The sequence below is a fragment of the Limanda limanda genome, chromosome 2 (genome assembly GCF_963576545.1).
Source record: "Limanda limanda chromosome 2, fLimLim1.1, whole genome shotgun sequence".
In the NCBI taxonomy this organism is placed as follows: domain Eukaryota; kingdom Metazoa; phylum Chordata; class Actinopteri; order Pleuronectiformes; family Pleuronectidae; genus Limanda; species Limanda limanda.
The window spans coordinates 18,468,674-18,490,214 of NC_083637.1; the positions used below are offsets into that span (position 1 = coordinate 18,468,674).

A 21,541-nucleotide genomic window follows, 5' to 3' on the forward strand; every position below is an offset into this window, starting at 1 on the left:
GCCCGACCAATCTTCAATTCAACAAGAGTCACAGATAATTCTCTGAGAAATTATCAAAGAAACGTCTCATCTCACAATATTAAAGAAACTGACTATAATTCCTGGATCCAGATCTGTATCGAAATTTAATTATTCTTCCCTGATCCTGCCCACATCCATCCAATAAGTTTCATGGTAAGTCAATTTACTTATATGTGTACTGTACTGTGCTTTGCGCTGGGGGAATTCCTGCAGAATAGTTTTACAGCAGGAATCCACATGCTGCAGGATGAGATGTGCCGAAACATGTCCCTCATTAACTAGTGACTTATCATCAGCTACAATCTTTACACCACTGCACTTTGATTTACCTGCTGAACTGGTCCCAGTTGCATCAACACAAAGAGATGACAAAAGTTTCCAAAGTGAGAAGTGTTTATTGTTAAGATTGGAAATTCCCAAATTCCAAACACCGGTTCTACAGTCTGATGCTTGTTGTTGCTCTAACACACCGGATTTCTTAGACGCAGAGGCGACACATCTGCGCTTCCTGTATCGTGCCAAGATTGAATACATGAATGGTCCAAGGGGATGCCATTTGTACTACTCTCTTCTCTTTTTAAGGTCATGTCCAAGTTGGTGCGGGCTGTGCTGTGTGTTCACTCCATTTCTGGATCCTATTAGACTTGGAATGTTCTTTGAATCTCTCTCTCACAATCGTTTTTGGATCTTAGCATCTGCAGGACAAATGAGCTGTGCTGTGGGAGAGAGCTGGCAGTTGGCACTAAAGTCTGAGCAATACTGTTGTGCCGCTGGCAGTATCGAACGTGTTAGTGCTTCCTACTACAATACCTCAAACACCATGTTCATGTCTGAAATCAGCTTATAGGCTCCAGTAAATGGACCGAGTCCTAATTCCAGCCTCTTCACTCCCTGCATCCATCAGTTCAACTCCTGCCTACACGTCCTCCCGCTTCATTCCAAGTGACATTGACATCAAACATTAACACTGAGTAAACAAATGTCAGACTTGCACTTGCTCTTCAATTATTAACAATAATGAATACATTGCTGGGCAATATGCTGTGTATAGAATGGAAAGGGTTCTGCTGCAGTATCAGCAAAACCAACTAGTTATTATTTCAGAAGCCCAAACTGCCTCATTCATCTGCATGTTCAACTCAAACGTGACCTGTTTATACTTTGTGGCAGCCACCTTATGAAAACACTTACTTCCTTGATCATTGAGAAAGTTAAATCTATGTTAGTCATCGTTTGTACTGACCAGAAAGTGAAAGGCTCTTAATGTTTGCCAATGTGCGACGATTTGAAAACTTCTATTTTATATAATAAGCAATGCAGAAAAGATGTGCTTCATTGTTAAGACTTGTATGTAAATTGATTTAGATATTCATCACATAAATAAATTCTCACATTAATATTTCTTTCAAGTTTAAAGACGGATCTTTGCTCCTGAGTGAAGGTTGGGGTTTCTTCTTTATAGAGAAGGACAAACACTTAGTAAAACAATAGTAATGCTTTTTGCTCAGCCCTAACTTAAATCACTGTCGCTTTTAATTTTCCTTCAAATATTTAGTTTTTCTAGGGTAATTTTTTAAACTGGATGTAAGGAGTCAGAGATAATTCATTTGATTTTACTTTATTTTAACCAGATACGACCATTGTGCTTGCACAATAAGCACTATATATATATATATATATATATATATATATATGATGAACTTATATTATATTTTGTTTTATTGTCTGTTAATAACTTCAACCACATCACTGCAAGATTCCCTTTAGGTCTGAAGTGTGTGGATTTGCTGAGGTCAACTACAGCTAGTCATTAAACGTCACATAAACCCACAACAAAGATTTCAGTGTTTACATGACATACAAGCATTCACTGAAGAGAAGCAAATGCCCCCCCTCTCCGTTCACTACACTGAACATGCAGCGTGTGTCCCGACAAGTGGTCTATGGGTTATGGTTAGGATAATAACCCATGGAAGACATGACTGTAAATATATCACACATCAATACAATAATAATATGAAGACAAACTCACAGTACGCGCTCCTCCACAGACAGGATCACTTCTGCTGCTGTACCAGACGCGGACTGACCGAACTGTGCTGCGGTGTCAGGGATCCTCGTTCCTGCATGGTTACTTTCACTTTCATTGTGAGTAAGAGTAAGAGTTGCTATTACATCACCAAAAGTCTTCTAACACTGTAGAGTTTATATTTGATAATTAGATTCAACATTTAACATTTAGATTCAACGTTTATATTTAACATTTAAGATTTAGATGTAATCTTTAAATGTAACCATTAAGATCTAGTTTTGACTTTTAGAAAAACTATTAGATTTAGATGTAACAGTTAACATTTAGGTTTGACATTTAATACTTTAGCTTAAGTTTGAGATGTACATTGTATTATTGCATTCCTTGTGCTTTTGAGAAATACAAATAATATTAAAAAAATATGTAAAAAAAACCGTATCAAACCTGACACATGTAGATTACAATGTCTGTACAATATGGAGACAGAAAGAAGACCAACCCAGTGCAACTGCTCCCCTAAGTTCATAAAGTCTGTTGTTAATAGCCAGACTGAGTTTACACATGCCCGATCACAAAGCTTGTTTGTGAGTGTGTGTGAATGTGTGCGTGTGCGTGTGTGTGTGAGAGAGAGAGACGAAAAGAGCCCCGACGGGGTTTTCCTTCACGGAAAACCCCGTCGGTGATCGGAAAGTCTTTCATTTTCCAGCTCTGCTCCAAGTCAACTAACTAACTACAAACTACATGGCCCCCCACTATGGAGTGTCACTTAACACGTCCGACTGTGCAATATTCACTGTAGTATACTCATTTGTAAAATATTTCTATGCAATATAAACCGTTATGGCCAATCCATTTACTGTACTTATTCTTCTTTACACTGTATGTACTGGTTTAATCACATTTATTTATTTTTCTATATATTTTTGTTTATTTCTATTTCTTTATATTCCTTCACCCAAGTACTGCATGCTACTTATGTGTTGTCTTCTGCAGCTGTAAGATTGCAACTAGTAAAGGACTTCTTATCTAAAGCGGCCAAATATATTGACATGCAGAACGTGAATGCTTGGTGCATGGATCATCATTATCGATAATACTGGATAACGTGAGCTTGCACATCGCTAAAAGAACAAATTAGATATTATCGTAGACAATATAAATCTCAAACCCCTACTTGACTGGACTCTGGTTGATATAAAACTATAAAACCATGCCGTAATCCTTCCTCCTGTTTATACTGGTCATTACAAGAGCCCTCTCCAAAAGACATGATGTCCCACATTGTTTTATCAAACACTGACTAGCTGATATGACACTCCCAGTGTGGTTTAGTCAAAACAAGTCCTCCGAAGTGCAATCATTGCAGTTCTATGTGTACTCATGCAAGTATTCAGATAAAGCACAAGTACAACACATGGTCAAGATTGATTTTTTTTGTTAATTTCCTACTTGTGCCATTTCTCAAATTCAAATTTCTGCAGTGACTTACATTGAGCAACAGGAATTGGTAGGATGCAAACAGACGTGTCTTGCATCGTCACACACATTTAAAAATAGTAGACACCACGGGAAATACAGTTCATGTACCTGAAATGTGGGTTTTTTGTTGCACGACAGCTGGCTGACACAGCAGTCACACTCACACCCACACATACACACACATGTTGACTCAACAAGAGAGAAGCAAGGAGGCGTTTGAATTTTGGTTTGAGTGATGCGACATGAAATCTACAAAAAGACTATTCTGTATTCTTTCAGGGTCGTTGGCAAATGTAAAAGGGGTAAAACATAGAAAAAAAGGCTGAGCTGTCATAAGGTCACTTGTCAAATCTAGGATAGGTTAACTATAAACACCCAGGTGTCACAACCCACAACATTCCAATGACTCGCGATGGAAAAAACAAGGTCGTGGTGATACTGGTAGGATGCTCTATGAGGAAACCCAGTCTTGTTTGATGTTTGTAGCCTAACAAACAAACAGGCACACATTATGTGAGAGTCAATTTCACCTATAAAAACACGGGGCACCCAAAACCGGCACTGGGGTTCCGATAGTCTAAGGTTAGTGAGTGACTACTATATAAAAAAGGCTTATTCCAATTCAGTTACCTGACGGGGGACCTACAGTTCTCATCTGAATACAAATGTTTGCATCCTTCAGATCACAATGACAGTAATTTATGTTGCTCATATTTGGCTCCTATATGGATATTAATACTATAATCAGTAGAAAGATTCCAACTTCATGCAACAACAATACAACAACTTTTCCACAAAGAAACAACTAACAAACAGGTTGAATTATAGAAAAAAAAGAATCTTCACAGTTGTGTTTCATCTCACATTCATACATCACAGACCAGATGTGCATGCACAATGGGTCAAAACTGAACACAGTGCAAAAGTGACAGCTTTATCTCTGCTTGTGTTCTAGAAACTGCTTGTATCATCACCTACAGCTTGTGCTGTTGCAATCAAATGAAGGGGAGGGGGGTTTAGCACTGGTTGATATGAGAGATGTGAACCTTCTACCCTTTCCGTCAGGTGTAATGCATTAGAGGGACAAAAGGCAGACGCTGAACCATATACATAGAAATACATAAAGTGCTTCTGTCAAAAATAAACAAACAATAAAAACAGTACAAAACGGTATCAAGGTATCAAAACAATGCACTTGAGGATGTGGAGGGCACTGGTGCCTCTTGGAACATTAGGATTTCCTGTGGCACAGACAGATGAGCTGGGGTTCCATGTTTGAAAAAAAAAAAAGAAAAGAAAAAAGTTTGTAAAAAAGAGAAAAGGATGAGTTCAGAGACACGTGGAGGTAAAGAGGGGCAGTTGTTGGGCATTCAACCCAGGATGAGGCTAGACTTGCTCCCGGGGGGATTCCTGCGGCCGGACCCTAATCCTGCAGAGGGCTCCTCAGCTGCTGGGGCCTCCTCGTGATGCTCTGGAGCCGCTTCAGGTTCAGCTGCAATGTTGTCTGAAAACAGGCAGAGCGAACGCAGACAATTGTTGACACAAGAGACCGGTTTGCCTGGGGTGTGCCATTTTACCTTCAGTCTTTCACCATTAACTTGTGTACTGTAGGCAGCTATTAAATGCGTATTAAATACCCTTTCTCATCATTCTCTTTCTAAAACAGAAACATTAAAAAGTCAAGCTCTGCTTTCAACCTTCTCATGAATTAACTTGACTGGATACTTTGATATAGACGTCAAAATGACGAGAGGTGCGCATTGGTCAGCTGGCTGTTTTAAGATTACTAGGAACTTTAAGAGTTAAACAATATTAACTTCTTTAATTAAGTCACAAATCAAAATCAATAAAACCTAAAAAAAAAATGTATTGTGATAACAAATTAACCATTTTCTGACCAATTAAAGTGAAAAGAATGTGTTTATGTGGCTACAGTGTGTGTACATTGGATGAAGTGTGTTATATAGTGATGTTATGACAAATCCCTGATCTGTTCTGTTTTATATATCGGATCACTGGCTCAGAGCCTATTGGGGGAGGGCTCTTCTTATCTAATCTAATTTGGAAAATAAAGTTGTAAAATTACAAGATAAAGGAATAATAGTACAAGAAAAAAGTCATACATTTAGGCTCTGTGTCATTTTAGAGCGGGCATATCAGACGATCAGCTGGTCGCCTGCATTAATATCAGCAGTGTGGAACATCTGGTTAAGTTATACTTTAGTACAGATTTCACTAACAATAAAGTCAAGAATACTTTGGCTCATCATCTCAATATGAATAAGGACATTAAAAAGATGTGAAAGAAACTGTGTCTGTGCTGAAGAAGGAACCGCACAGACCCGGAGGAAGTTGACTCTTTTGTGGATGAGGAAATGATCAACTGAAATCTGCTTACAACTCAAAGTTATGTCCTAGCTTCTAAAGAAACAACCAAATTGGGAATTGTAGTGAGCGGCTCACTTGCTAAAGAATGTTTTTTGTTTAAGTAATATTTAAGTAATATTATGACTTTTTTCTCATTAAATTACAACTTAATTCTCGTACGACTTTCTTCTCAAGTAATTCTTTAAACTTGAAATCTCTTAATATGGCCTTGATACTCCATCATATCCTCTGTTGCACACATTAAGTTTAAAGAAAACTGTCAGCAGGTAGACTGCAGGCAGACACAGCAGAATCAACAGGTGCTTACCATGATCACAAACAGAAATTTCTCCTTCCTAAAAGACAAGGAGAAAAGAAAGTCTTTCAACAGCTTTCATAGGAAATGCTGTATTGTCACAAGTCTACATGAAAAAGAAATACACGTACTGAATGAAGAAGTATCAGTAGTTATAACCTTTGTGAGGAGTATTAGGAATCAGAGAAGATGTATCACTTCATTTAACTTTCAGTTGCTTCCCTTTATGCTTCCCTCAGCTTCTGCTTAATATCGGTCTACAACTCATGATCTGGAGCCTGATCTTACTGTGGTGGGGGGGGGCGTCTGCTGAGCTGTTGGTTCCGTTGTTCCCTCCTCTCCTCAGGGGGGCTGACGGCCCCCCACACAGCACCCCATTGGGCATTCCTCCTAAAGAACAAGGAGACAGAATGGTTCAGATAGATGCGGCTTCAGATTTTTTCAAAGAAACAAATAACATGGTGATGTACAGTCTGTCAGATAATGACAACATCGTCACTACTGGGGATGCACCGCTCCAATAACCATATCGGATATTCAGTAGCTGGATCGGACATCAGTGACAACAGGGCAGAACTATGTGGTTATCTATTCCCCACACACACACACACATTTTGAAGGCATTTCACCATTGCCACAACAAGAAGTTCTACATATGGACGCCAGAGATTAGAGTATCAGAACAGATAACAAAAGGCTGCCATGCTTTGGCTGTTCAGAGTCCTCAATTCCCATCGAAGCGTGACCACATGATGTTCCGAGAGGAAATATGAACTTAAGTGACTAAAAATAAACCTTAACAGATTGTAGTATTTATAGTGGCTGTGAGAAAATCTCTGTTGATACTATCAGTAAACCCAGACTCAAGTAATAGAGTTAATAATGACACAAGAGGAGGGAATACATATTATAGCTGGAGACTATAATCTATTACCAAATCAATTTACAACCACATTTAAAAAAGATTATAACCAATGATCAACTAAAATAATGTTCAAAACTCATTTACCCTTTTGACAGGCGAAATAGAAAGATGACAAAAACATTATGATGAAGAGCAAAACACAAATAAAGTTTGAGAACACTAAAGAGGCGAAAAAGTAAAGCTTGCATTACCAAATTAAATAATGACACTACTAAAAATCTGAGTTGTATGTAATTTTGTATTAGGCGAATTAAGAGAAAATGAACAAAAAATAATTGGAAATGTATTCGAGGAAACCTGAACTAGAACAAGCATCTTCACATTAAAATGAGTCACACATAATAGTGATTTCAGTATGAAACATCTAAAACTTTGAAAGCGCAAAACTCTAGGAGACAATATACAAATGAATTTTTTACCAATTTTAAACAGAGTATGTAGCTATGCATTCTGCTTTAAAACTATGACAAAGTTAACAGAATGTCAAATTTATAAAAGTTCTTAATAATAAAATGCAAGTAAGTAAATGTTACTCTCGAAAAGAGTAGATCAGCCATAAGTCAATTAACAACTTACTCTAGATAGTAGTGAGAATTTGCATCGGTTATATTCAAGATTATTTATTACTCCAAATGAATGCATCAGTAAAGTCAGGTCGCTGGATGAAATGCAGTGAGATAAAGGCAAACCATTCCCACTTTCTTCTTTCGCCCCATTTTAAAATATTTTGGCATTCAGTCACAGTCACAGTGAGTATTTAGGGTATTATTAATATCTAAAAAACTATAAGTCCTGTGTACATTATACTTGGAAAATACCACCCCAGCTAAGGCAGGAAACCGTTCAGTATCCATCGAACAGTTCAGACGTGGGACATTTCCCACTTAAACGCCAAATCTTGTGTTTCATGATGTTGGCAAAGGACGACGAGGGGCCATTCAGATCCTTCAGGGGGGAAAAATAGGAAAGTTGCAGCCTGTGGACATTACTGCCTGAGATGAGGACACAAATAAACATGACCTTGTGGCGTGCACTCATGGGTGTGTCCTCTCACCCAGTGGGTCGATGGGAAATGTAAAGTCTGTAGCTATATATACTTCCCGTATGGGGAACATGTGCCTGTTCTTCCTGACTACTGATTAAACAACAGTAAGCAGTACCTGCGTCTCTGCCTTTCCTTGTCCTGCCACATTGGTGACCCCGTTTTTTTGAACATGTTCGAGGTGAAGGAGGATAGTGTCCCTTCCTCATCGGGGGAAGACGTTTTTTCTTCCCCGGCTCCCGTGGACCGTGTCTCCACGACGACCATGGCGCAGCAGCTTCCAGGATCGAACAGCTCCGCGGAGCACGTTAAGCTCCCGGAGTTTTGGCAGAACGACCCCGCGCCGTGGTTTCAGCACATCGAGGCTCTCTTCCATCTGCGAGGAGTAACGGCAGACGACTCCAGGTATTTTTTGGTGGTCGCGGCTTTGGACCAGCAATCCACCCGGCGCGTGATGCAGCTCCTGCGAGCCCCGCCGCTGCGGGGAAAGTACACCGCCATCAAGCAGCTTCTCCTCCGGCGCTACAGCTTGTCAGCCGCGGAGAGAGTGGACAAGCTACTGTCGCTTCCCGGTTTGGGTGATGGTTCGGCAGTGGACCTGATGGACGAGATGCCGTCGTTGCTGGGCTCCGAGGATGAGGGTTTCCTGTTCCCGCACATCTTTCTGCGCCAGCTCCCGCTGCAGGTGCGCGCAGCCCTCGCCAACTCTTCCTGTTTGGCGGCCGGCGACTTCCGTGGATTAGCTGAGGAGGCGGACCGGATCCTGCTGACTTCGAGGAACGTCTCCGTGCAGAGTGTGGCCGTGGAGTCCTCGCAGTCGACGTTGGAGAACGAGGTTCCGGCAGTGACGGCTGCAGTCTCCACCCGCACACAGCGCGGCCAGCTGTGTTTCTTCCATCAGCGCTTCGGCAGCAAGGCGCGCCGCTGCGTTCCTCCGTGCGCGTTCCAGGCACCGGGAAACGGAAGAGCCGGCGCTCGGTAGCAGCCGTGGGCGCTGGTGATCAAGAGGAGCTGCTGTTCGTTCATGACTCCATATCAGGTAATCAGTTCTTGGTGGACTCCGGCTCGCAGAAGAGCCTTCTCCCTCCTGCAGCTACGGACCTCTCGGCCCGTGGCAGTGGTCCGCGTCTGACAGCGGCTAACGGCTCGGCTATAGAGACGTTTGGTACCAAGTCTGTGACTGTGTGTTTCAATGGACGCAAATTTCTGTTTGATTTTGTTGTAGCCTCCATTACGGTTCCTATTATCGGAGCAGATTTTCTGTGCACTAATGGGTTGTTAGTGGATGTAACTAATCGCAGGCTCATTGATGCTGTGTCTTTTGCGTCTTTTCCGTGTCAGTCAGGGGGACCCGGGCCGTTAACACACGCTAATTTTGCGGCGTCAAAGGATGTCTTCCAGCGCTTACTGGCGGAATTTCCTTCGCTGACAACGCCCGCATTTTCTGCCGCGGTTACTAAACACGGCGTGGAACATTTCATTCCCACTGCGGGTACGCCCGTTTTCGCACGTTCGCGTCGCCTCGACACCGTGAAGTTAGCCACCGCGAAGGAGGAGTTTGCTACCATGGAGCGTTTGGGGATCGTTAGGCGGTCCAACAGCCCGTGGGCTTCACCGCTCCACATGGTGCCCAAGGCGGATGGTTCTTGGCGGCCGTGCGGCGACTTCCGCCGTTTAAATAACATTACGGCCCATGACCGTTACCCAATTCCGCATGTTCAGGATTTTTCGATTCGTCTGGCGGGCATGACAATTTTTTCTAAAATCGATTTGGTGCGAGGTTATCATCAGGTGCCTGTGCGGGCAGAGGACGTGCCCAAGACTGCTGTCATTACGCCGTTTGGGCTTTTCGAGTTCCTGCGGATGCCGTTCGGCCTTAAAGGCGCAGCGCAGACGTTTCAGCGATTGATGGACTCGGTGCTACGTGACCTCGCGTTTGTTTTCGTCTATTTGGACGACATCTTGGTGGCCAGCTCGTCGGCTGATGAACATTTGTCGCACCTTAGGCAGGTTTTCCAGCGCCTTGATGGGCATGGTCTCATTGTCAACACAGCCAAGTGCCAGTTTGGGCTGTCTGTCATAGACTTTTTGGGCCATCGCATTTCGTCGCAGGGTGCGGTTCCTTTGCCCTCGAAGGTGCATGCAGTTGCGGATTTTCCCCGTCCGGTCTCGGTCAGGTCGCTACAGGAGTTTTTGGGCATGGTAAACTTTTACAATCGTTTCTTGCCGCGTGCGGCCCAACTCCTGCAACCATTGTATGGTGCTTTGAAGCTTAAGAAAGCCAAGGACCAGGTTGATTGGACCCCTGTGAGGATCCAGGCTTTTGAGGGGGCTAAGGCTGCCCTGGCTAACGCGGCGCTTCTGGCGCACCCCGCGTCTCGGGCGCCCATCGCCCTCACGACCGATGCTTCAGATGTGGCTGTTGGTGCAGTTGTTGAACAGCGGGTTGCGGGTGCGTGGCAGCCCCTTGCATTTTTTAGCCGCGGTTTGCGAGACAGTGAGCGAAAATACAGTGTGTTTGACCGGGAACTGTTAGCGTTGTACCTGGCTACGCGTCATTTCCGTTTCCTGCTGGAAGGCCGCCCTTTCACAGCCTTTGTTGACCACAAACCATTGACGTTTGCTATGGCAAAGGTGACAGAGCCATGGTCTGCTCGCCAGCAGCGCCATCTAGCGGCGATCTCCGAATTCACAACGGACATCCAACATGTGGCGGGTAAAGCGAACCCGGTTGCAGACTGCCTGTCGCGGGTGTTGGTGTGCCCTGTGCATCTTGGGGTTGATTTTTCCGCTCTGGCTGCCGATCAACCTGGGGACCCGGGTATCGTTGCACTGAGAGCTGCGAGTACCGGTCTGAAGCTGGAGGAGGCAGTTGTGCAAAATGGTGGGCCTGCCCTCCTTTGCGACGTCTCCACGGGCCGCCCCCGCCCGGTGGTGCCGGTTGCTTGGCGCCGTCGGGTCTTTGATATGGTGCACTCTCTTTCTCATCCGGGTGTCCGGGCGTCGGTGAAGTTGGTGTCTTCGAAGTTTGTGTGGCCTGGCCTTCGCAAAGAGGTCAAGGAGTGGGCGGCCACATGTGTGGCGTGTCAGCGAGCTAAAGTTCACCAGCACACTAGGGCGCCCCTCGAGCCATTTTTGATTCCAGCCAGGCGTTTTGATCATGTGCATATCGACCTTGTGGGGCCTCTTCCCCCTTCCCAGGGTTTTACACATCTCCTTACCATGGTAGATCGGACCACTAGGTGGCCAGAGGCGGTTCCTCTGTCTTCCACGACATCTGCGGACGTGGCACGCGCTTTTCTTTCAGCTTGGGTCTCACGTTTTGGTGCACCGTCTGATATCACCTCTGACAGAGGCCCGCAGTTCATTTCGGAGCTCTGGTCGGCGCTAGCAAAGTCTTTGGGCACACAGGTTCACCGTACCACTGCCTACCACCCCCAGGCTAACGGTTTGTGTGAACGTTTTCACCGGTCGCTTAAGGCGTCATTGCGGGCTGCGCTCTCAGATGCAAACTGGTTGGATCGGTTGCCGTGGGTGATGCTCGGGTTGCGCTCGGCTCCTAAGGCTGACCTGGATGCCTCGCCTGCAGAGTTGGTGCTCGGTCAGCCGCTCCGCATCCCAGGGGAGTTTCTGCCTCACAGCTCGGCCCCCTTTCCGCGTCCTGCGTCACAGTCCGCTTGTGCACCGGTGCCCGTGCATCATTTTTCTCCTCGGTCTTTCGTGCCAACGGATCTCGCGACCGCTCGGTTTGTTTTCGTGCGTCACGATGCTCACCGGTTTCCCCTCCAGCCCCCGTATGACGGCCCGTTTAGGGTGTTAGAGGCGGGTTCTAAAAGTTTCATTCTGGACATGGGCGGGCGCAGGGAGCGTGTTTCGTTAGACAGACTTAAGCCAGCTCATCTGTTGGCCGGCGAAGAGGTGCTACCGGCCCGGGTTCCCCGTCGTGGTCGCCCCCCTTCTAAGACCCCTGTGTTGTTTTCTCCAGTTGTGCCTCCTGATCCTGTGTCTGTTGTAAATGATGTCCCTTCTGCTTGTTTCACCCCTGCGTTTGCGGACGGGGATCGGCGTAGCCGTTATGGTCGCCTCGTTAAACCCCCTGAGAGGTACTGACTTTTGTCCCATTTTGTATTTTTCCCTCTGGGTGTTCGGGGGGGGCTGTGTGGCGTGCACTCATGGGTGTGTCCTCTCACCCAGTGGGTCGATGGGAAATGTAAAGTCTGTAGCTATATATACTTCCCGTATGGGGAACATGTGCCTGTTCTTCCTGACTACTGATTAAACAACAGTAAGCAGTACCTGCGTCTCTGCCTTTCCTTGTCCTGCCACAACCTAAGTGTGTCGTCACTCCAACACATAACCGGTATCCTATTGTCTTCTTGTGAGCCCAGATGCTGGAAGCTTCACTTTCACACTGAATGTCCTTCTTATATAACTCTGTTTACAAAAATGTTTCGGGCCTATGAATCATTTTGATTTCGTTTTCAATCCCTTTTGCCACAGGATCATTGTCACTGCATTGGACATGAGTGTGACTACACTTGCTCTATGACATTTTATCGAATTTTAAATAGTTTGTAGTAGGCTCTTTGGAATCATGTCTGAAAGTGATTGAGTTAGCCTGCTTCATTTTTGTGAAGCAGTATTGTCAAATTTTGTCAAAGAAGTCCAACGAGATTATTTACCCAATGTATTAGTATAAGATTATACCTATTAATATATAAAATAAGTAAACTATCACAGACAGAGGACAACACAGCCATTCACTGAGTCTCTCAGTGAAGCTGAGCTGAGAAGTCAGAGGTCAGATCAGAGAAAAACACTCAGTAATCATGAGAAAACTGCTTAGAAAAAGTTGATGCCTTTCAGGGACAAGTGCCAGTCTAACGAAACTTTGATCAAGGATCAATAATACTGTCAGGACAAAGCTCATTGAAATCAACCAGTGAGAGAAGTAAAAGGAGGAACTGGGAGATGAGGCTGTACTGAATTAGACCAACGTACCAAACAATGTCTTTTTTTGAATGTGGGAAGTAAAAAGAGGAGGAAGGAAATGTGATGAGAAAACATATTAAAGCTTTGCCAAACACTCAGCCTGTGTTTGTGACTGATAAGACCCGCTTTCATCTTTGGAGAGAAAGTTAAACTAGACATTTTTAAAATCAGCTTATTTTAGCGGTTCCATTGCCAATACATCCTCACCTCTGACACCTGCTGTGGAGATTTCCGTTACAATAAAGTCTGTGGATTTTGAGAGTTCTCCACATGACACACACTTAAAAGTTGCATTTGTTTTCTAATGCCCACCATTATTATGTTCTGTGGTCTGTGAACACAAATAACCACTGGATCAACATTCAATAAGCACTTCAGAATAACACTGTGGTGATGATAATGGAGGCATTTGCTGGTTTTAGCTTGTCGTATTAGTTCTCCAAATAATCAGACAACATCAAGTGCTCAGTGCAGACCATGAAATCCAGTGTGTTTACAATAGAAAGCCAGTGTGATAAGCGGCCAACTGCTTTTTTGGCAAATGATTAGTTGTAGTATGATGTTCAAAAAGTCTTGCATAATTGTTAAATTAAATTTGTTTCCTGAAGATCATCTCGGAACATCACTGGAGTTGAGTTCACTTAGAGCTGGCCTGTTTCATATTGTGATTCCACCGTCAAAAAACAAGTGGCGGCCCTCTACAGGCCAAAGATAATATATTCTCATCAAATTCACCCATATTTGATAAGTAACATTATCTATTTTAGATGGGATGGTGTACTCCCTTGCCAAAATAACCATTGATTTTATTGTATTAATGTTTCATTGTATATAAAAGCTACCTGGCTTCACCTACATCTCTTAAAATAGATGTTTTCAGCTTAAAGGGGGTTTGTCTTTGTTTGTCTGTATGTGTGGTAAACAATGCTTCAAGATACTGGGAACCACTGCTCTAGATAAAGCTTACCAATTTAATTCATGACAAACATTATATCTTCTATTATATTTCATTTTGCTATGCATGTTTCTACATTAAAAAAAGGATTCTACTTTTTTGATTCTGGTGTTTAATTGAATTGTGATGCATGTATCACAGGTGCTGATCTTAGAATATACTCTTTTATTTCCATCATTAACTCTGTGACCTAACAAGGACATGAGGCCACCCATGAATATTTCAGATTCCCACATGGTGAGAAGAATACTGATTAGTAGAGAAACACCAATGTTTGCATTTCTTATGACTGAAAGAGAAACAATGAATCATTAGGGCACCTCAACCTGTTCTGTGATACTGACCAGTAACCGTGGCAGAAAGAAAATTGTACTTGTATGCATTTTATTTGTGGAATCAGCTGTCTGCGGTTTTGAGAAGCCTGGGAATGCAGAGAGCATTAAGACAAAACCCTGTCACATGTTATCATTGATTTAATGCCATTCATGTCACATCATCTGTCCATATACGTTGGATATGCACAGCTGAGACACATATTTTTGCAGATGAGGCAGAATGTACCTGGTGGGTTGTTCCTGCGATTAAGATAGGGGTCCTCTGGCTCATCGAAAACACTGGAAGCCATCTTGTTTTTTCGGACGGGAGGTTTCTCCTCATCTGGACCAAGCAAAAAGTTGGAGCCGCCACCCGGTGGGCGCAGCACCCTGAAAAGAGAGAGATGGTCAACACCGTTACTGAAAGCTGGAGCTCAGTGGCTGGTTCTTCTACTCACTCTAAAATAGAAACAGACAAGGAATGTATAGAATTAATCAATGAGAAATGAGTCACCATCTACACTTGTGCCAATAAAGATCAACAGTTTATTTTATTTGAAGACATTTAACATTTGTGCTACTCTGTGCTTCTGCGACCAAACAAAGTGGTTGTACAGTATCTTTGCACAGTCTGGGCAGATTCAAGTTCCCAAAAGTGAAGCCAATCGCCCCCTGGTGGCTGGCTGCAGTATATGTCATAATCCCATCTCTTCCATGTTAATGGTCTCATGTGGTTCCAAGAATCTGTAAGAGTAGAACAGGAGGTGGAGCCTTCAGCTACCAGGCTCCTCTCCTGTGGAACCACATCCCACTCTGGGTTCTGGAGGAAGAAACCATCTCTTCATTTAAGGTTCAAATTAAAATGCTCCTTTTTGATAAAACCTAAAGTTAGTGCTGGATGAGGTGAGTCCTCCTGAACCATCCCTTGGTCATGCTGCTATAGGTCTAGACTGCTGGGGCCACTCCCATCATGCACTGAGCACTTCTCCCCTTCTTTCTGTCTCTCTGCCCCCCCCCCCCCCCCCCCCCCACAGTCGTTTATTTATTTTACTACATCTCACTATGTGGTTTTTTTTCCTTCACATGGTCTCGCTCTCTCTCTCTCTTTGCAGGTATCTCTGACTCCAGAGGTGCAGGATAACAAGTATTATTATTATTAATAATTGTTGCTGCTATCAAGAACATATTTACACGTTTATTGTTTTCATTATAACTAGTAAGAGTTTAAGTCTGATGCCGTTCCTGGTATACCTTTCCTCTCCACTATCTCTCCTCTGTTCCACCCATCTCTCCCATCCTCCCCCTTTTTCCCTGCTCACCTCAACCAGTCGAGGCAGATGTTGCCCACATCGAGTCTGGTTCTGATGTTTCTTCCAGTTAATGAGGGACTTTTTTCTCTCCACAGTCACCAACATGCTGCTCATTGTGGGAACTCTTGGGTTCCTCTATAAAAGTTAGCGTCTTGGCCTTTTTTGTAAAGTGCTTTGAGATAATGTATGTCATGATTTGGCGTAAACTCTGCTCCAAATGTGAAAGATGGCATCGTTCATATCCAAGATATTAAAGCTTCATTTCAGGATAGTGTGATTAAGTGGAAAGGCTTTGTCCATCGTTATACACAATATATGTTGTTGGTCAAACCCATTTGTATCAACAATGCGATACAGTTCAACAACACTATTAACTACAGTCTGCAAAGTGAGCTTCTTATGAGTAGGATTTATTGAAGGGCTGATGTGTTTGCTTTATTAACAACAAAACTCCTGCCATGTACCACTGGAGAATCTTCCCTCTCACGTTAGGAAAAGTGAATGGAATAACCTGTGTTTGCAGAACTACAGAGGAACACTATATACTAGCTGAGCAGCATCATGTTGCAGAAGTGGAAGCAGATCTCTGTTTGTCACATGTATATATACACAGCGACAGCAGTGCTTCCTGTGCTGTGTGATGTGGTGCGTGAGTAACATAAATTCCCCTGTATTGGGACTAATAGATAATTATCTTAAAAACATGTGACCTGGGTTTTAGATGATAGATTTACAATCGATCACCTCAGTTTAAATAAATGTTCACGTAAAGTCATGTTTGTTGGAAATCTGGACCCAAATGCAGACATACGCAAAAAAAAAGAGAAATGCTGGGGAAAATATCTCATCAGAATATGAACTTGTAAACAATCAGATGGAAGGTGATCCAAAAACTGAAACTCAAAACAGAAGAGGAGAGGCTGAACAGAATAAACAAACAAAAGAAAGAACAAAAACTAAGAAAAATAAATAAATCTAAATCTAAAAACGCCCAAACACAAGTTGGTTCTGATCCTTAACATAAATCAAAAGTCCATATAAAAAAAGGTCTCAAACATTCACAGCCGGGGCAGAGTCCTGTCACTAAGTACATCCTTTTCTTTTCTTTATCTCATTGTACTTTGTATATACAGCAGAACAATAAGGTGAAAACAGACTCTATTCAAAGTGTGGTTAAATAAAAGTAAAAGCAAAGATAAATCCCTGTGATGGTTGATGACCTGTGTAAAACAACTTCACCTTAAATCTTAAGTCCTGCTCGCTCTCTAAAACACTCATTGACTCTTGATGATGTGTTCACATGTTGAAGTTCTAAACTGCTTTAAAGCAGAGTCCCTACTGCTATACTTTGCCACTGAAATGACTTATCAATCTAATTCCAAAATAAAATCTACCCTGCTATAAATAAGTTTTCATGGAGTTCACCTTTTCTCTCATGGCCTAACAACATGTTGTAATGTGATTTGTCCAGCAGATGGCAGACCTGAGTGAGATTTAAAGGATGCCTTTATCAAAAATGATGTGAGATCAAAATATATCATTTTATTTACTGAAATTAAATGGAGATCAAAGAAATATAAAAGAAGATTAATCCGAAATTAAATGGGAGAAAAAAAAAATTCAAAGCCAAAAAAAAAAGTAACACAACAACCTGATACTATTGATTACCCACAGTGTGTTTTAAGAACTAGGAAAATGCTACACAACTTTCATCAATCGAAAATAAAAAGCCTGGAATAGAGAAAAAATTAACTGAGTGCAAGTATTTCTAACCTTTTCTTGATGAGAGAGATTTTCTGCAAAGACAAAGCAAAGAGAAAAGAGGAACAAGGATGATAGTAACCTGTCCAACAGCAGAATGAGGAACAAAAAGATCTGTTCATCTATCAAACCAGCTCAACAGGAAGAAGAAAATATGAAAAACAGGATGCCACAAACTGAGGGACGAGCAGTTATCCTTAACCAACAGTTTTTACATGTGGGTACAGCAATCTCAGCCAGACTTCATGTTTCCCGTTTGTTTACCTGAATTTAACTTACTGAAATCTAATCTAAATGATCCTGCGGCAGAAATAATAAAAACATCACCCTCACATCTTTTTGTTTGTGGTTTATTTGAGTCACATTAAGAGATCACAGCTCCTATAGTTCATGTTAATCACAACAAGAAGTATACAGTCCTATCACAGCTTTCATTTTTACCCTCACACGCAATCTGCATCCACACAGCAGGACTCAACAATTTTATCAAAAATCATTACAAAAATTAAAAAAACATTACAGTATGTACAAAACAGTTCTCGCAGGCTCATGTTATGGTTTTCAAATTGCCAGAACATAAAAGTAGAGGAGATATTCAAAGTTCATACAGATCCTGTTTTTCCTCCACTAAAAGTTAATGATTGACCCAAAGCATCAAGAAAGGTCACAGGTGGTTTTAGTCCACACCTAGGATACAGCTTCCTTGTGACCTGCTACAACTTAGGCCAAAATGATTCAGAAATCCTTAAGATATGGACGACCTGATCTGCCGTCAGATAGAGATAATAATGAAACTGAAGACTTGTCTCAGAGGGTGAAGCTAAGCTGCCATTTACTGCCAAATGTCGAATGAGTACACGTCGCAGTTCGTCAAACAAACATAGCATTTACTATCCCGCTTTGGCCGAACAGTGAGATCATGTGACACTCTGGGAAGTATAATCGGTACTTTCTCAGTGGCTAGAATGAGGATATGAAATTAGCAAGGGTTGGATTTTCTCAGTAACATTCGATTAAAATCAGACAGACCAAAGACCTCAAGACTTTCAATACATTTATATATACAGTTATATGCTACATGATTTTATAATCTTAATCTTAAATCCTGTCATTTAAGAGTAATATTCTCTTGTGATTCTTCATTTAGGGGCGTCTCGTAAAATACGCTACAAAAAAACCAACAAGTGCAATTTTGGGTCTGTCCCGCCTCGTGCATAATAATGATTACTGAAGCTTTGGTTTGATATTATCAGCAGGAGCGCGGGGGGCCTATTACAGAGAGCAACAGCCGAGGAAAGCATTGAGGCATGAGCTGCTTTCAGACATGAACTCAGACATGACATTGTCCTGAAACTTTCCACACTCATTCCAACCCTAACCCTAAGACCAAATCTTAACCCTCAAACAGCCCATTGAATTTGTGAGAACCAGCCAAAATGTCCTCACAATGACGGTATTGAACCAAAATTGCCCATCACCTATAGATACACATGTGCACGCGCTGCACAAATACACACACACTGTGCCTCTATCAATAGAACACTGATAAAGAGGGTGAGAAAGTGAAAAGAAAAATTCCTTCTACATATTTCCACAGCTTCTGCTCAGCCTAAACAAAGAGGGATCCATACAATCTTTTTCCAGCCAACGACCAGCACTGACTCAGATGTCCAACGCCCTTGCATTATTATATCGCTCTAGTTCCTGATGTGGTTGTCACAGCCTGAACACAACTCCCTGATTTCTATTTGCCCTTTGCACTCCTGTATTAGAATCAGACTTGATTTTAAAAATGTCTCCTTAAGGATATTGCAGTGGGTAAATAAAGGTGGTACATGTCCTTTGATGAATCAGAGTAATACAATACAAGTAATCCCTGGTTATATTGTGAAGTAGAGCACACAAGGAAGTGATGATTTAGAGGTTGACAGTAAGTTAGTACATCCATGTGACATGAAGTGTCTCCTGTAGACAGAGAGAGAGAGAGAGGGAGATTTTAGATATTTGCTACAATCTTTTTTACTGCAAATACACATAGAATATAATGCAGCTAAAACCGGGGGCCTTAAAGGCCCACAGTTTAAACAGAGAGGCCAACATCATTGATTATATACTGAAAGTTGTTCAATTCAATTTAGTTCTTAACAAAAGCTTAGAAAATAAAACATTCTTAACAAATTCACATGTTTACTATTTGTAAGTAACCAGACACTTGGCACTTCAGGACCAATAACATCTCGGCTAGGGCCTGCGCCTCCCCCTGGCCCAGCTCCCTGGCTCCGCCCCCGGGTGAAACGAATTAATTTATTGTTTACTGGAAGAGCTGCAATTACCTCACACCAGGTTGCCATGGTCGTCTTTATTAAGCGAACCTATAAAAGATTGAAAGTCAAAGCGTGAATTTGAGCTCAAGGAATGCATGTGAAAACAGTTAGGAAACAAAGCTGGATCAAAATACAGACGTACCCTTCTCCTCCTCCTCCTCCTCCTCCTCCTCCTCCTCCTCCTCCTCCTCCTCCCTTGCATTGTTTGTCACATGGCCATCTGGAAAAGATCAAATGTTACAGATTATTACAATGTCTGGTTATTCAAATACGTCTGATAAGTAACTGAGTCCAGGTTTCTACAACCCCCAGCATAGTTTGATGCCCAGTTGTTTAAGATAGTGGCTCTCAACCTTTACGAGGTACAACCAATCAGTCTGATGAGCAGTATAATAAGAGAGAGCTGTTCAACCTGTCCATACTCTCTCTCTAATGACAGACTTTACTTTTATCCCGCCACTCACTGTTGTTTGCTCGGTGGACAGGTTGGGTCACTGGTGGCTCTGCACTGCCACTGAGTGTGTAAATTAAGCTCCTGACAAACCAAATAGGAAAATGGGTTTCTCTGCACCATAGTCTGCCACGCGATATTTCGTAACTTTATGATTCAATTGTGCTGAACTTTTTAGGGGTTTTCTTCTGAGCAAATGAGGAATGCAGATCATTAAGCTGACAGAACATCTCTGAGTCTGGACAGTGACGAACATGGGAGTACGACTTCCAAAGAACCAGGAGTGAGATCACTAGCTGTCTGATTTCCTGTCGCGGAAATCAGACAGCTGTTGTCGCGGAAGCGATTGACTAACATGTTCACTAAATTCACCACAAAAAAAGAAGCTTTGTTTTAATGGCAATGGAAGTACGTCAAACATAGTTGGTTTCAACTCAGATAAATCATCAAACATCAACCATTAATCTTTTAACCTTACAGAGTATTTGGGCCTCTTGTAGAGAATAAAGTCAGTTTTAAAAGAATAAAATCATAATTTTACTTGAATAAAGTCATGATATTATGATATTCAAATTATAATATTACGATAATAAAGTTATAATATCAGGATAATACAAACATATTATGAAAATATATAACAGATTGGAGAACACTGTTTAATAATGCCAATGTTTACAGTTGCCACACTGCCTGTTCCCTCTTAACACATTTGAACAGTTTTTCACCTTGCAGCTTTAAGCCTGAACAACATGGCCACCTGCCAGACATTCTTCAGGTTTTTCTACCTTCTGGTTTCCCCCCTCTTATCTTTTTTCTCCTTTTGTTTTTGTCTGCCGTTTCCATTAAGCTCCTTGTTGTGCAGAGAAAATCAGTCATGAAATATCATGCAACTAGGCTCTTATTCAAGTATCAGATTAAATATTTCAAGAGAGTGATTGTTTTCCGTCAAGCAGATTTCAGCTGAACAGCCCAGTGGCCTTTGAGCTTCAAGTCTATTAGAATAAGTGTTCAGTACGACGACACTTCAAGTTCACACTCCCCATTTATTTATTTCGGTTTCATGTGTGCCGAGCAGGGGTTAATTTGTGCCGGATCATGCCGGAACAGGATCCGGCACCTCTTGGTTTTGGCCTGCCCGTGTTCCGGGACTTATTTGGGCTGATCCGGTACCTCTCGTATAGAAAAAAATATTAATAACAGAGCTGCCAACTCTCACGCTTTCGGCGTGTGACACACATCCAATTTGTGACGC

The 21,541-nt window shown here is 42.4% G+C and overlaps 2 protein-coding genes and 1 long non-coding RNA gene across 3 annotated transcripts in view; all 3 read right to left on the bottom strand.

The window, feature by feature from the left end:
- Window positions 1-21,541, bottom strand: part of LOC133015342 (uncharacterized) — a 34,731-nt gene that overhangs the window by 6,285 nt on the left and 6,905 nt on the right. The gene's annotated exons all lie outside the window — the stretch shown is intronic.
- LOC132996835 (jupiter microtubule associated homolog 1-like) lies at window positions 4,903-15,376 on the bottom strand. The gene is made up of 5 exons (XM_061067199.1): window positions 15,363-15,376; window positions 14,691-14,833; window positions 6,504-6,605; window positions 6,228-6,251; window positions 4,903-5,036 (listed from the first exon to the last, which is right to left on the bottom strand). Exons 1-5 carry the CDS (start codon window positions 15,374-15,376, stop codon window positions 4,903-4,905), a joined length of 417 nt encoding a protein of 138 aa, XP_060923182.1.
- LOC133015351 (uncharacterized) lies at window positions 17,849-20,006 on the bottom strand. Its single transcript, XR_009681529.1, has 3 exons — window positions 19,981-20,006; window positions 19,848-19,886; window positions 17,849-19,479 (listed from the first exon to the last, which is right to left on the bottom strand). It is a non-coding gene; the product is annotated as an uncharacterized LOC133015351 (long non-coding RNA).

Coding starts and splice junctions, on each gene's coding strand:
- LOC132996835 (XM_061067199.1), bottom strand. Junction 6,606..14,690: donor TCGCAGGAACAACCCACCAG/GTACATTCTGCC, acceptor CTTGTTCTTTAG/GAGGAATGCCCAATGGGGTG. Junction 5,037..6,227: donor AATTTCTGTTTGTGATCATG/GTAAGCACCTGT, acceptor GCCTGTTTTCAG/ACAACATTGCAGCTGAACCT.